The sequence below is a fragment of the Lissotriton vulgaris genome, chromosome 10 (assembly GCF_964263255.1).
Source record: "Lissotriton vulgaris chromosome 10, aLisVul1.2, whole genome shotgun sequence".
NCBI classification, from domain to species: Eukaryota; Metazoa; Chordata; class Amphibia; order Caudata; family Salamandridae; genus Lissotriton; species Lissotriton vulgaris.
In genome coordinates this window covers 1,066,951,141-1,066,967,991 of record NC_141698.1, presented here as the reverse complement: position 1 = coordinate 1,066,967,991, position 16,851 = coordinate 1,066,951,141, and the positions used below count along the sequence as shown (strand labels likewise).

At 46.3% G+C, this 16,851-nt stretch overlaps 1 protein-coding gene across 1 annotated transcript in view; it reads right to left on the bottom strand.

The window, feature by feature from the left end:
* Positions 1-16,851, bottom strand: part of NEK10 (NIMA related kinase 10) — a 1,232,468-nt gene that overhangs the window by 446,137 nt on the left and 769,480 nt on the right. The window contains exon 26 of the mRNA XM_086942130.1: positions 9,247-9,460. Coding sequence (XP_086798256.1) covers positions 9,247-9,460 — 214 coding nt within the window. The remainder of the gene's footprint in view (positions 1-9,246; positions 9,461-16,851) is intronic.

Genomic DNA, 16,851 nt, shown 5'->3' with positions numbered 1-16,851 from the left:
TGGAGGATCGAACCTCATTCTCAGAAGCTCTGGATACCAGACTCTCTTCTCCCAGTCCAGACCCACAAGAATGACTTGGGCCTGGTCTTTCCTGATCCTCTTCAGAACCCTGGGTAGGAGTGGAATGGGTGAAAGGCGTACAACAGGCCTGAACTCCACTCTTGTCGAAAGGCGTCGCCGATCGATTGCCCCCTTGGAAACTCCAGCATGCAGTACTGCTGACACTGCGCGATCTCTTTGGAGGCCAACAAATCTAACCAAGGTTCTCCCCACTGCTGAATGAGACCTTGCGCCACCTCCAACTGGAGACGCGACTCAAGATCCGCTAGGCATAGACGGCTGAGTTTGTACATCCTAGCGTTCAGAGAACCTGCCAGGTGTTGAAATACCAGGATTATGCCCTGCTGTTCCAGCCATGACCAGAGATGCAAGGCCTCTCGACAAGGGTTCCACGATCCAACCCCGCCCTGCTTGCTGCAGTACCACATGGCTGTGAAAACCTGCACTAGATTCCCCTTGTCACAGGGAAGATGTTCTTTCAATGCCAACTGAATCACTCAGAGCTCCAACAAATGTATGTGGAACTCCGACTCCGCCAGAGACCAGTGTCCCCTGATCTCCACCTCTCCCAGATGACCGGCCCATCCAAGAAGTGACACATCTGTCACAACTGTGAGATCTGGTTGGGGAAGGGAGAGGGGTCTGCCGTTGATCCAATTGTGGTTTGTCAAGCACCACTGCCGATCTTTTGCAGTTCTTTCCGAGATCTGAACTATGACAGTGAGATTTCCCTGATGCTGTGCCCATTGAAACTTCAAGTCCCACTGCAGAGCCCGCATACGCCATCTCGCGTGTATTACCAACAGAATGCAGGAGGCCATGAGGCGCAACAGCCTCAGAGTCAACCTCACCAAAATCCAGGATAGAGGCTGAAATATCGAAATCATAACCTGAATATCCTGGACTTGCTGCTCGGGAGGATAAGCCCGAAACTGCACTGTGTCCAGAACAGCTCCTATGAAAGGGAGCATCTGAGAAGGAGTCAGGTGTGACTTCGGCACGTTTATAGAGAACCCCAGCAAATGCAGGAGGTCCGTCGTAGTCTGAAGGTGGGAGATGACGGCCAGGGGCGAGGGCGCCTTCAAAGGCCAGTCGTTGTGGTAGGGGAAGACTGAAACCCCTAACCTGTGCAGATGAGCTGCAACCTCCACCATCACCTTGGTGAACACCCGAGGGGCACTGGTAAGCCCGAAGGGGAACACAGTAAACTGAAAGTGCTCGGGGGCTATCTTGAACCACAGGTAACAACTGTGGTCCGGCAGGCTGGGAATGTGAAAATACACATCCTGCAGGTACAACGGTACCATCCAGTCTTCCTGGTCTAGGGCAGACAAGACCTGAGCCAGAGTGAGCATTTTTAATTTCTCCTTTTTGAGGAAGAGATTGACAGCTCCTCCCCCACGCACACAAGCCACTCGACAACACCGGATCAGCATACCTCAACAGACGACTCAGCTTCTACACTCCCACCCTCCAGCTCTGCTCCGCCGACCTCGCCCTCGCCACAGTCCCCCGCATCCAAAGAGCGACCTTCAGTTGCAGATCGTTCTCCCACCTCGCCGCCAAGACCTAGAACACCCTTCCACCCACCTGCGGCAGACCCAAGACCTGCTGACCTTCAGAAGACTCCTCAAGACCTGGCTGTTCGACCAGTAGCACCCCCTCCTCACCCCCCAGCGCCTTGAGACGGGTATGTAGTGCACTTTACAAATGCTATGATTGATTGATTGATTGATTGATTGATTGACAGTCTGAAGATCGAAAATGGGCAGTAGACCCTTGTTTTTCTGTGGAATCAGAAAGTAGCAGGAATAACAGCCACTGCATACTTCTGCAACTGGGACCCTTTCTAAAGCTCCCTTGGCCAAAAAAAACGTAAATTCCTCTTGAAGCAATTTTAAATGATCTTCCATCAGCCGTTCCTGACTTGGCAGAATAGTAGGAGGAAAAGAAAGGAAAGGTAGAGAATAGCCCTCCTAGACGATCTGCAAGACCCACCTATCCAATGTTATGGATCTCCAGTGGAGGAAATGATTAAGGATTCTCCCACCAACTGGAGTAGTGTGGCCTTGCAGAGTCAGCATTGGAGTGCTTGGAGGCTGTGGCTGCCGGGGCAGTGCGGTAGACGACTTCTGGCCTCCATTCCGAGATTGGAATGCACCACATCCTCATACAACTTGGGCAGTCTGTGCAGGACAGTGGCTGGCATAGGGCTGACATGGCTGGAAACCCCTTCCATTGCCACGGAAAGGGAGAAAGGAAGGCTGGCTACAAGAAGTGGAGGAAAGACCTAAGGATCTGACCGTAGCACGAGAGTCCTTTTACCTGACCAGGCCAATTCTGCCTTTTCCCCAAAAAGGCAGGTAAAAGGTGGGAGTTATCGAAGGGCATGCCCATCAAATTAGCTTGGACATCGCACAAGAAACCAGTGGTATGAAGCTAGGCGTGGCGCCTCAGGGCCACCATCGTTGAACTCAATGTGCCAGCGAATCGGTCTTATCTAACCCAGACCGTATGGCAATTTTTGCTGCATCCCTCTGTCTTTACCAGCTTGGGAGAGCACATCCCAGGTCTCCTCAAGGACTTGTGGCAGCACTGGCACAACTGTCTCCCAAAGGGAATGGGAGAAATGGCCCAATAAGCATGCAATATTGACCGACCGCAATGCACGGCTGGAGGAAGAAAACAACTTCTTCCCAAGTGAATCCAACCTCGTGGATTCCCTATACGGAGGGGTGGAAGGGAATGAGCCCTGGGACGCAGAGGCCTGCACCACCAAACCCTCTGGGGTGGGGTGTTGGCTGAGGAAATTTGGGTTTGCGATGACGGCGTGCAATCGTCCTAGTCACAGGAGCCCCTTTGCTAGTTTTGAACCAAGTTCCTAGAAGGACATCTGTAAGTGCCTCATTAAAGGGCAACAGAGGTTCCGAAGTGGAAGCCCCGGATTGAAGCACCTCAGTCAGGAGATTTGCCCTGACTTGCACGGAGGGCAGCTCGAGCCTCAGCTGCCCTCTTTACCACCATGGCATTGAACGCTCTCTACTTTGTAGCTACAGTAGGAGGTGAGAGTATGCCAGTATCGGGGGAAGTATCCAGACCACTGGCCTCCCCAAGTTCCCCATACCAGTCCATATTCTCTTCAAAGACATCCTGGTTTTCAAGAGGGTTCCCAGATTCCTCCGATTCCTCTTGTGAGCTCAGCACGTTTTCAAAGTGGTCAGGCGACAACATAGAACCTCTGGGTTCTGTTGATGACGGATTCAGCCTCAATCGACTCTGTTCTGGCTCCGCGCCACCAACGGGAATCGGCGACGTCGCAGGCACCAACTTCAGGTTCGACACCGGGGAAAGTCGAGTTGGAACGACCGGAGTCGAACCGGATCCGGGTTCAGATCCCTGAGGCCTCACCGGCATTGTGTCCGGACTCCGGAGCCAATGTTATAGTAGCTAGTTAGAGGTTTTACTACAATGGTTGGTGTGCAGTGTAAAGCAGTGGTTGAAAGGCTACTGGTACTTCAGGAAGGGAGTTGGGAGGACCTGTTAAAACTGGATAGGCAAAGGTCCTGTGGAGGGCAGGTCCCTTGTGGCACTCAGCTGAAGGCGTGGAGGCAGCGTTTTGGCTTGCTCACAGTCCAAGTCAAAGGTAAGGAGAGGGGAGTTTGTGGCCTTTGGCAGTAGCACTGTTGAAAGAAAGCTCTGCAGGAGGATTAGCCAGTGCAAGAGTTTCCCTGAGGCCAGCCAAGAAAGAGGGCATGGCGGCAGTCTTTGGGCACCAGATGGTGAAGCAGGGCAAGAAGAAGGATGTCTCTGCGCGCTGCGCCATGCAGCGGCATGATGAAAATGCAGGACCATCCTAATTGGACATGGCAGAAAAGTGAAGATTGACTCAGGAAAATGGTTGAAGGGGTAAGGAGCGGCCACTCTGCATCCCTGGTATGGAGTTGCTGCCTACCTATGAGGCGAGAGGGGAAGAGGGAGAGCTCAGTGGTGGCGAAGCGAATGAGTCACTAGCTGCAGGAGAAGAGAAGGCGCAGATGGGGACTGATGGGGAGGTCCACGACGAACAATTATGGGGTCTAAGAAGTTTAATGCAGCCAATACAGGTTGCAAGGAGGACAATAGTGTACGCAAGGAGGGAGCTGTGAGTAAAAAAGAAGAGGTGCTCCACAAGGTGGATAGGGCAATGGTAAAGGGTTAGAGAGGTATGGGTGAGAAGGGCAGAGGAATTTAGTTACATACTGAAAATAGCGAGGAGGAAGAAGGCGGGCTTACGGCTATTGTAATGGGTAACTAGATGATTTCAAAAGTCAGAAGGAGGCTGAAAAAGGGAGATGGCAGCACCCAAGAGGATCCTGTATGTGTCATAGACCCTGTTCAGAACACAGGGTAGTGTCTATTTTGGCTCACCAGTGGCAGCATGGGACCGAATCAGAGTGACATAGGGTGGCCTCTCTACTGAAGAAGATGGCAAAGGTTCTGGAAGAGTTCAGGAGCAACAGTGTTGGTGACTAGGGGTGGGCGTAACTCCCATAATTTACTGTGGCGTAAGTATGGCAAAATGGCGTGCGATTATGCGAGGAGTGTAACCAAGAATTTAGCTATATTTTCTTAGCGCAACATACACTTGCATCCAAAATGGACACGAAGATGTATTTTGTGCTAAGAAAATATCACTATATGCAAAGGAACATGAATGGCAGCAGCCAGGAGCTGCTCCTGGCCTTTATGTTTGTTGTTCCCGTGCTCCTGTCGTAGGATTTCTTTGCCAAATTACCCATAATACACAAACAAGCATAATTGCGTAGTTACAGAAATTTGCATCAAAAGAGTAACACAAAATTACTTTGATTACTCCGGCAATATTAAAATGTAACCTAAGTCTATTAGTGGTGGGGAAAAGCCCAACAAGAGTGGCATGAGCTGCGCAGAGGTTTATGTGGGCATGTGAATGTAACTGCTGGATTTTGCAGATGATGATGAGTAGTAGGAAGGGGAAGATGAAACAGTGTAATGGGAGCAGGGAAGGAGAAATGAAAGCAAAGAAGAGTGCACTGGTGGTCTGAGGAAGTGAGCAGTGGGTGAGGATCAGGGGTAACTAAGTCAGTGGAAAGGCTTGGGGTGTTTCAGGATGCAGAACCAACAGGAGCTTACAGAGTCCAACAGCGTCAACGGTCAGGAGAGCAGGGTTCAGCGAATGTCTCAATGCTACGGCCAGGCAAGTCCATGAGTGGTGGTCTTCATGTGATTGACACAAAAATTGTTTCAAGGTCAATTGGTGTCACTTGTGAAGATGTCACCAAAGGGAAAGCAATGAGGATAATTATAGGTAAGTATGTGGCAGACCAGGGTACCAGTGTTGATGGTGTTGAAGTAACCAGAGAGGATAAAAAGAAAGGGAGTGGGATGAACAGTGAAAGTCAGTTTGTAAATGATGATGGAAAACACAACGGTAAGAAGGAGAGTAAAGAGAAGAAACATAAGAAACTGCCATGCATGGTGGGGGGTTACGAAACCACTTGGATCGCATCTAATGTTCTCAATAAAGGAAAACATTTGGAAGGGGGACTACACAGAGGTGTTTAAGTTATTTCACATGGAAGTAAGGGTCTAAGGAGGAATTTTCAGTTCTCCAAGCTCTCAAAGCAGCTCATGGCTATTGGACAGTTGCCATTTTAATACATGGTACTCTGTGTACTGTCAGAAATATCCAGAGCACTGAGTTGCATTATTTAAATACATCGATGTGATTCATAAAGTGCACATAACTTTTGGAGATAGTCCTGTTTGCATTATGAGGTGAAGTTTAGAGTGAGGCTATCAAAAGCTGTAGGTGGAAAATAGATAGAATTGGATACGTTCTATGTCTGCAATGGATGGCACCGACAAGTTCAGTGCCTACAACATACACTGCCAGTGTGCAGTGTGTGATTTATCAGCCCTTCCAGGGGCGTCCCTCCCAGAGTGAAGTGGCATGGATTGGCAGGGGAACAGGAAGATCATGTAGGGTATGCTGGGTATTTAACAAAGGTTTCTGCAATAGGGAATATTGTAGACTTAGGCGTGAACACTCCAAGTGTGGCAGTCGACACCCACTCATGTAATGCAGTGCCCAATTTGGGCTTGAGCAAGGGGATCAAGAGGGTACATGGCAAGTACAGAATGCTAGGCAGAGAGAACTCAGAACCAACTGTAGAAGGGCTTACACCAGTTAAAGTGGAACCCTTGCAACATTGCATACAGATTAATAAGAAGATATGCTGTGTTATTGCTGAATAGTTTTAGGTTTGAGTTTACATTAGCTTATGAAGTCCTAGATAAAGAAGGTGGATCAAGAATGTGTGCTTGAGGAAGGAGTATCCTGTAGTTGTGCTGAACAAGTTGATGAAAGAGGTGGCAGAAGGTAGAGTGGGGCGTCCTTTTGACACATGGCCAATGGAAAGACTGATTATTTGCCCATAGGTGTGGTGCTGAAGGAAGAGAAAGTTGAGTTATACATTGATTCAACACCTGTCTTGGCCCGACGGGTAATCTGTTAACTATTTCATAGTGGACAAGTTGAGATTGGTGAAGTATGCGTCAGTGGATGACACCATTGAGTTTGAAAAGAGAGTGAAAGCAGATGCTTTGGTGGCAAAATGTGAAATTAAGTCTGATTTCCGCCTTCTACCAGTACATCCGGCTCACTTTGAACTGTTGGGCATGCAACTTGGGGTCTATTTCTTTATGGGTAAACCTTCGGCAATGGGCTTTTTTGTATCTTTTGCCCTGTTTGAGATGTTTAGCTGTTTTTTTCAGTGGGTGTTCACTTTTCATTACAGTTTTCAGTCAGTTACCCACTTATCAATCAATCAATCAATACACTTGTAGAGCGCGTAACTCACCCATGAGGGTCTCAAGGCGCTGGGGGGGGGGGGACAGGAGGGGGGGAGTGGGGAAGTGCCACTACTGCTCGAAGAGCCAGGTCTTGAGATGTTTCCTGAATGTGAGGTGGTCCTGGGTCAGTCGTAGGTGGGCGGGGAAGGAGTTCCAGGTCTTGGCCGCCAGCTAGGAGAATGATCTTCCTCCGACGGTGGTTCTGCGGATCCGTGGGACGGTGGCGAGGGCGAGGCTGGCGGAGCGAAGTTTGCGTGTTGGAGTGTAGAACGTGAGGCGGTTGTTGAGGTATTCGGGGCGTATGTCGTGGAGTGCTTTGTGCGTGATGGTGAGGAGCCTGAACGTGATCCTTTTGCTGACGGGGAGCCAGTGCAGGTCTCTCCGGTGGGCTGATATGTGACTGTGGCGGGGGATGTCAAGGATGAGTCGTGCGGATGTGTTCTGTATGCGTTGGAGTCTTTTCTGAAGTTTGATTGCGGTTCCTGCGTATAGGGCATTCCTGTAGTCTAGTCGGCTGGCGACGAGGGCCTGGGTGACCATCTTTCTAGTTCAGTAGGGATCCACCGGAAGATCTTACTTATTAGATTATTTATGTTTTTGTGGTTCCACCAAATGCAAGTGGCTGGCAGGAGAGGCTGGACAGTTTGCAAGTTTTGATGCAGAATGTGGAGGTTTATTTGGCCGTGGTGAAGATGGTAGGACCAAGTGTAGGGATAACGTTTTGGGCATAGAGATTGATTTGGTAGACATGGAGGTTAGGCTGTCCAAGGATAAGAAGGTGAAGTTGATGGGCTGCTGGTTGAGATGCTGTTGAAAGAGACATTAGTTTGCAACAGTCGGGTTCTGTTAGTAAACATAGTTTTGCATATAGAGGAGTGCAAGTGGGAAGGATTTAATGGAGGAGACTGGGATTGGATTTGTCAGTTACACTTTGCTGCATCCACAGGGGACAGGCCCGATCTAAAAGTGTGGGAAACATTTTTGGATAACTTCAGTGGGTTGCTACTCTGAGAAAACTAAGAAAACGTAATGGTCAAATTAGATATTCTTGGATGCAGGTGGCTTTTTGGCAAGGTAAATGTTCCTCAGAAGGATGGGTGGAAAAAAAGGAGGCATGAAGGGTCCAGCATTGCTTTTTGGGAATGTTCCCCATTAGTGACGGCCAGGTAAAGGTCTGAGTACTACAAGTGATAAATATGCCCTGATTGGTCCCTATTATAATTATTCTTAATTTTATTGTTACTGATTGTTTTTCAGGTCATGTTCCTGGTCTGACGTGGGGGTTACGCTAAAGTACAGATCTGTGATCCTTCCTTTATTAAAGAGTCGGTTTGACAGGTAGAGCAAAGGTGATTCAGGAATCAATGGGCTTTCATAATACCAAGGAGCAAGTAAAATGGTTTGGTAAGTGAGGAATACAGTGACTTGTTGCCAATGTTGGACAGTTTATAATGCCAAAAAACCGACCGGACTTTAAATAAGTCTTGGCAGGTTCTTTAGTTGATCATGCAGGATAACTGCAAGGAAAATTGGATGGCTGCACAGGGTAATGTAGAGAGGTGTTACTTAAGAGGAGGGTGGATCCAATTGGGTCAGGTTTCCATAATTTTTAGTGAGGCCTTGATGTTAGGCAATTGCAAAGGGTTTTTGGCTGTGATGTGGACCTATGTCATTAAGTGACCTTTTACACGAACAGTTATGTTGTAGTTTGGTTTTGTGGTGCGATGTCTTGCCTGAGTTAGACTTACACCCACATTTATCTTTGCAACTAGGACCCATTATTGATAAATACTTGAGTTTTTAAGCAAGATCTTTAAAAAAGGCGGTAAAATCTGAGTTTAAAAGAGAAATCGTTGATAGGATTTCAGATCTTCCTTTGTCCTGTATGTTAGAGAGATTACTGTAGGTTATCGGATTTCAGATTTAAGAGATTGCTGTAGAACTGGACACTAAAAAATAAATAATTAATTGACTGACAACCTTATTTTCCAGTTTTAATTATTAAAAGTCTCCGAAAACATGAACATACCACACATAGTTCATCGCATTATAAAATCATGTCCTATGAATCACACAATCTTCTATAACTCTCTCAAGATACCACCTCTCTTGAGTTATATGTCCATGACTCCTGAATCAGCATATACAGAATCCACCTGAATTCATTCAGTTATCAGCTTTAAGTTTTCTACAAGCCCATAAAACATATTCAGAGAGCGATAGATACAACTGGTATATCAATATTATTGATATACCATTGTTATATTCCACTTCCCTAAAAATCTTATACACATTTGTGGTATGTTTACTTACATGGGGTAACATGGCGAGTTGATGGCGATGGGTCACCACATTCATATTAGCTTCTGAAAAATATCTCTGAGTACGTTTCCTTTCTCGATCCAGTTTTTTCTCTAAGATAAGCTGAGAGGTAGATAAACCATCAAGGTATTTCATCATCACGTCTGATATCAATGCACAGACTTCAACAATGTCAGGCCGAGTCTCAGCATCTGGAGTCAAGCATCTGTATAAGTGAGAAGGCATCCATTATAATCAAACAGAGCACTGAATGCATGTACAATCCGCTGGATCAACCTAAGCACAATAACTTAAGACTTATAGCCAACTACAACAATTGTATCAATGAATATTGAGGAACAAAATACCAAAAGGCAAGTGTATAAAGGGAAGTATATGCAGCCACTGGAGGGGCTTGGGACCGGTTAAAATTCCAATGGGTCCACTCAGCCTTTCACCCTTCTGAGGTCGATAAGAGTACCATTGAGATAAGTAACAATAAACATCTGTTATTCAGCACCAAGATTCTCCTCTGGGTGAATGTGCACTTTACAAATACACGTTACGTTCGATTTTACAGATCCTGGGACCCACCCCCTCAGCTTGGGATGACTCCTGGTGGGCCGCCGCACTAGGAACACCCCCCACACCCACGGACCATGCACAAAACCTCTGCATCATACTGGACTCCTTGCTCACAATGAACCTGATAAATGCTGTTTACTCATCATGCTTCCACAGGCTTCACCTGCTTCAAAAGACCTGCACATGGATCCCCACCAAATCCAGAAAGAAGGTCACCCATGCACACTCATCAGCAGCAGACTCGACTATGGCAACGCACTCTACACCGGCGTCATCCAGAAACTCCTTAGGAAACTACAGAATGTTCAAAACACTGCAGCCAGACTGGTCCTCAACATCCCCCGCTGCAGCCGCATCACTGAACACCTGCGAGAACTCTACTGGTTCCCAGTCATCAAAAGGGTCAATTTCAAACTCCCTACACACGTCTTTAAATCTCTCCATGACGCACCACCAGCATATCTGAACCATCGCCTCTCATTCCACGTACCCACCAGACACCTCCGCTCCACCCAACTGGCCCTGGCCACCATCCCACAGATCCTCAAGATCAGGAGAGGAGGAAGATCCTTCTCTTACCTCGCCGCCAAGACCTGGAACACCCTTCACCTCCACCTCAGGCAATCCCTGTCACTGACCCAATTCAAGAAGGATCTCAAGACCTTACTCTTCGACTGAACCACAAACGGATGAGCTGCCCCTCCACCCTCTCCCCCCCAGCACCATGAGACCCTCACGGGTGAGTAGCCGTGCTTTACAAACTCTGATTAATTAATTCCTAACACCACATCTACGTACCTTGAAGATATCTGTGCTGCCAAGGTACATATATGTGGAGTTAGGTATAGAAAAGCTAGACTTACTTACCTATCTATATTTGCTTTTTTGATATTTTATCCTCAAGTTGTTCTCACCAATAATGTGCGGGTTAATATTCAGAGTGCCCACCCGCTGCTGAGGACTATAATGGTTGTTAAAATACCTGAACCTGAGTTCTAGGCCTGAGGCGCCAGTGAGGGCCTATAACAAAAGTGAGGTATAGACCAGGATAAATGGGATGCAATACTATTAGAACATTCCAGTCTCTGGGGATAGAATGTTCTAAAATAAACAGGAGAAACAGAAAGACAAGTACGGAATGCAGAATCAGAAGGTCTAGATCTGCCATTATGGTCCCAGAACCACTTCATCGCCTTCAATGGAGTTCACAACATTCCAACGCTCTAATATTTACTTTTATTTGTATATTAAATTAACATATAAATATTTGATCTGGAGCTAACTGGCATGAGAGAGGGAGACACATCTCTCCAAAAGACTTATTGAATAACTAGCCTATTCCATCACTGACCTAAGAAGAGATAGCCCAAGCAGGCTTCAGCATAGCTAGGGTAACTGAGAGCCTCCAAAATAGACCAGGAGCTGCTGCTGATATCTACCAAACAAGCTGTGGAGCTTCAGGAGCCAGAGCTCAACCTGTTTCTATACGCCATTTAATGGCACTTGGGACTCCATCAGTTCCCTTACTAGCTGTGAGAAGGATAGATTGTGGTGCCCCCAAAAGAGCGGAAATACCAACACTTTTTACTGCATATCACCCAATTCAGCTGATCAAGTAAACACACTAAAACATTTGCAGAGCTGTGAGTGGCTTGAATCGATGCAAGCAATGATGCAGCCACCAGGTATAAGACTGGGGCTCTCTAGAAGTCTGATCAATTCAGCAGGATTTCACCAGAAGGAAGTTAACTTACACAATTCTGATGGATACATATTGACTAGGTTGAAGGGAAGTAGATCAAAGGAGAGTAGAGCATGTTTCCTACTTGGATTTCAGCCTCAACATTTATACTACTCAACACAGAAGGGTTACACAGATGGTGTCCAGCTCACCCTGCGCCTAGGGTTAAAGGTAACAGCAGTAAACATTAGCGCAGAGGACCAGCGCTCAGTGAGGCAGAGGATTCAGACGACTCCAGGAAGTAGCAGGATATGGAGGGTATCACCTAGTAAAGAGGTGGGCGTTGTATGAGGAAGTGGGTGGGAGTGAGGATGAGCAGGAGAAGGTGAGAGGAAACGTGATTTCACCACAAGGTAAATCATCAGTGAACTCTCACTAGAAGTCCTGAATCCTCGCTAGAAGTCCTGTGTCCAAAAAGGTCACATCTCTAGCAGGATAGACAAAAGGTCGAAGACCACCAGCGCTGAGCAGTGTGGGCTTTTGAGGACAAGCAGATACTAAAATATGCAAAGATGGAGAAAGGTGGAAGATGAAAATATTCTGTGAATGCTCTGGAAGGACACTTTGAGACGCATACGTAAGCCTTGCTGCTGTTATACCAGAGGCAAAGCCATTCATAGGACTAGAAGACCACAGAGGAAACATGACACATGATTCATAGCCGAAAGAGCCAATCAGAGAGCAGCTTCTGAGTCACAGCCCAAATAAACCAGCTCCTTGTCAAATACCGACAACAACTACTGCACAGGATCGCGCCCTCTCAAAATATCTCCGCCATGTGAACTCTCTTATTGTTATCAAATCACGAGAGGACCACTCCAGCTCTTCCATACCTCTACTTTTTCTCCATCCCACATTCCCAGAACTCACTTTTTCATTAAAATCGCCCTTTTCCGCCCTTCCATGTAATGTCATTGAAACTGCTCCATGAGCCGCCTGGGTCAACTCTGAGCCGTTTCTGCTTTCTCTGTTTAACACGGTACATTGCAGGTGCCCAGCTGCTGATAGAGTGCATTAATACCCCCTTTAAAGGAATTATACAATTCAGGGAAGCTGCTTGGCCGCAGTTTTGATCGTAGCAACAGAGACAGCCCTGTAATGAGAATGGGGGTTGCACCAAGGCGGCAAGAGCCGGGAAGGAAGGCGCAGGGAGGAAGGGTCACGTCCAGAATATCATAAACAGGAGCTAATAGGTTGGAAGCTATTCTGTTTAAAGCCAAGCTAATCTGAAACAGAGCATCATTGGTGCATAATGTACTCTTACGACACCATTAAAAAACGAGGCCTCTCATTTAATACTCACAACACTGCCAACCTAACAAGCAGCAAAGATCTGGGTGACAGGATAAACCGTGTGCGAAGCGATCACTGAAAACAGACTGTCATCCTGAAGTTCATCGGTGCACAGAAACGAAGCTCGGAGGAATGTTCCTGGCACGTGTGTTTTGTCGAGTCTCAGCATACACGTCCGTATGATAGCTCAGTCATGTATATGATCGCTCGCTGTGGAGATCAGTGGGTGACCTGCAATCCAGAGCCTTTATCCTTCCAAGGTCGATTACATGACTATCAATTTCAATTGTGTCATAACAGTATACAAAAAGAGCGTGTGGATGTGTATATGCCTGGAGTGTAATAGGTTTTGTCAATTTACAGCTCGGCATGGACAGCTCGGCGCTAGTCCTATACTTAAAGACTTTGCTGTAGAAATGGCAAAAGACTTTCTCCTTTTCTATCTCGGCGTGGATGGCACTGTGCTAATCCTATGCTTAAAAACTTAAACAGAAAAACAGACATTTGAGGTGAGCAGATCTAGAGTGTCGCTGGTGTTGAGAGTGCTCTAACAGGAGATGTCTTCCACTTAGACTTGAGAACTTCCCAGAGATCTCTGCTTCTTTTTTTGTATGTGTATATATATATATATATAGTGCTTTACATAAAAGTTCTGCTAGAATTAAAGACATGATGGCAAGTTTACAGAAGTCGCGTTGGTTTAGTCCTTTTCTTGAACCTTCGCAACCAATAAAGTGAATGAATATGCTGAGTTCGATGTACTGAGCACACTATATTCTCGCTGCACATATTTCACTTGCCAATCGGCGCGGCTGTTTACCCGCTTCACAACACTACAGATTTAGCCGTCTGTTTTAGGGCTTAATTAAGTTTTTATGGAACGGATGTGCTATCTGTCTCCTGTAAACTACTATCTGGCTTGAATGCGACACTTGCTTTTCCATGGAATGTACTAAGAGGCTGTTTTATAAATTGCGGTTTCTTTTTGGAAAACAGGCAATGTGAAACCCTATATCACTGTAACAGGCCCCTTGTCAATTCAATACAGTGACCAGCTATATCTGTGTCTTCCTCCAAACCAGGGGCCAGGTGAGTGCTTTAAATATAAATACAGAAGTGCTGGTACTCACTATTTAGAGTACCTGTTTGCTGTTGTAAAGTGCTGGTACTCACTGTTTAGAATACCTCTTTACTGCTGAGAAGTGCGGGTGCTCACTATTAAGAATACCTGTTTACTGCTGAGAAATGCTGGCACTCACTATTTAAAATACCTGTTTACAACTGAGAAGTTCTGCTACTCACTATTTAGAATACCTGTTTACTGCTGAGACGTTCTTGTACTCGCTATTTAGAGTACCTGTTTTCTGATGAGAAGCGCTGGTACTCATTATTTAGAAAATCTGTTTTACTGCTGAGAGGTGCTGGTGCTCACTATTGAGAATACCTGTTTACTGCTGAGAAGATCTGGTATTCACTATTTAGAGTACCTGTTTTATGCTGAGAAGTGCTGTTACTCACTATTTACAATACCTGTTTACTGCTGAGAGGTGCTGGTACTCACTATTTAGAATACCTCTTTACTGCTTAGAAATTCTGGTACTCACTATTTAGAATACCTGTTTACTGCTGAGAAGTTCTTGTACTCACTTTTTACACTACCTGTTTACAGCTGAGAAGATCTGGCATTCGCTATTTAGAGTACCTGTTTACTGCTGAGAAGTGCTGCAACTCACTATTTAGAATACCTGTTTACTGCTAAGAGGTGCTGATACTCTCTATCTAGAATACCTGTTTACTGCTGAGAAGTTCTGGTACTCACTTTTTAAATTACCTGTTTACTGCTGAGAAGTTCTGCTACTCACCATTTAGAGTACCTGCTTGCTGCTGAGAAGTGCTGGTACTCACTATTTAGAATACCTGCTTGCTGCTGAAAAGTGCTGGTACTCACTATGAGTACCTGTTTACTGCTAAGAAGTGCTGGCACTCACTAGTCAGAGTACTTGTTTACTGCTGAGAAGTTCTGGTACTCACTATTTAGAATACCTGTTTACTGCTGAGAGGTGCTGGTACTCACTATTTAGAATACCTGTTTACTGCTGAGAAGTTCTGGTACTCACTATTTAGAGTACCTGTTTACTGCTGAGAAGGTCTGGTACTCACTACTTAGAATACCTGTTTACTGCTGAGAAGTTCTGGGACTCGCTATTTAGAGTACCTGTTTACTGCTGAGAAGAACAAGTTACTAACCTTCGGTAACGCTTTTTCTGGCAGATACAGTATCTGCCTGTGGATTCCTCACCTTATGATTCCTCACCTTATGAATATCCCCTGCGCCAGCATTCCGCTGAATTTTTCCTAGCTCTCCACGCCGACGAGGTCGTAGGCTCAGCTCGCGACACCGCATGACGTCACCGGAGCCATAAGAAAGCCTCGTCGGCATGATGACGTGAGTTCCACCCATTTTTTCCGTATCTCTGAGGCGAACAGGTGGACCGACAACAGACTCAAAGTATACACAGTAAACAACATTTAAACCAAAATACACAGTACAAAATCAAAAAGGAAAGCTAAAGAACATCAGCAAGTCCCATAAATGTACCAGAAAGAAAGAAGATACAATGAAAAAACAACAAGCCAAATAAGGCACTCTTAAAGGTATACAAAGGTGGACAATGGGGAGGGGGTGGGTCAGTGAGGAATCCACAGGCAGATACTGTATCCACCAGAAAATGCGTTACCGAAGGTAAGTAACTTGTTCTTCTGATGGATACATCTGCCTGTGGATTCCTCATCTTATGAATAGATTCCCACAGCAGTCCCACTCCCGGAGGAGGGTGTCCACCTTTCTTATACCAAAAAATCCTGCAAGACAGAGCGTGCAAAATGGCCCTCCCTCGACACTTCGGAATCCAAGCAGTAATGCTGTGCGAAAGTGTGGAGGAAGGCCCAAGTCTCTGCCTTAAAAATGTCCAACACAGGAACACCTCTGACTAAAGCAGAGGTGGAAGACTTAGCCCTAGTAGAATGAGCTCTTATACTCTCAGGTGGTTCCTTACCAGCAAGGGCGTAGCAGATCTTGATGCACAAGATGATCCACCTTGATAAAGTGTGCTTGGGCACAGCTTTGCCTTTTGAGCGTCCAAGGTAGCCTACAAAGAGCTGATTGTCCAAACGTAAATCCTTCATCCTGTTCAAATTAAAGCTCACCGCTCTTTTAGGGTCCAGGCGGTGAAGTCTCTCCTCCTCCTTGGACGGTTGAGAGGGAGGAGAAAACACAGGGAGAGTTACGGACTGTCCAAGATGGAAGGTAGTAACTACCTTAGGCAGAAAAGCAGCCCTGGTCCTGAGGACCATCTTTTCAGCATGTATGGTCATAAACAGAGGTTTCAAACTAAAAGCATGAAGCTCTCTCACCCTCCTTGCTGAGGTAATGGCTACCAGAAAGACTGTTTTAAAAGACAAAAGCCTCAAAGGACAGCTATGAAGGGGTTCAAACGGGGAACCCATCAAAAAAGTCAAAACAAGATTAAGATCTCTTTGGGGCATAACAAAGGGAGTATGCAGAAACCTATTGGTAAGGCCTTTGATAAATCTCAAAACGATAGGAGACTTTAATAAAGACGGCTGATCAGGTAGACACAGAAAAGCCGGTAATGCCGACAAATCGCCCTAAACCGTGGCCACAGCACAACCCTGCTGAGCCAAAGAAAGAGCAAATTGAAGAACATTTGACAAGTGGGCCTTTAAAGGATCAATGGATCTCTCTCCACACCATTTAACAAATCTCGACCATCTATAGGAATAAATGGTCTTGGTGGAGTGTCGCCTGGCCAATAAAATAACATCCACCACGCCATGCAGGAAAGAGAAGGAACTCAGGTTGCCCGTTCAATCTCCAGGCATAAAGGTGCAGGCTCTGGAGGTTGGGGTGTAGAACCTGCCCCTGCGACTGCAAGAGGAGGTCTGCCCTGAGAGGGAGACAGAGCGGAGGGTGCGAT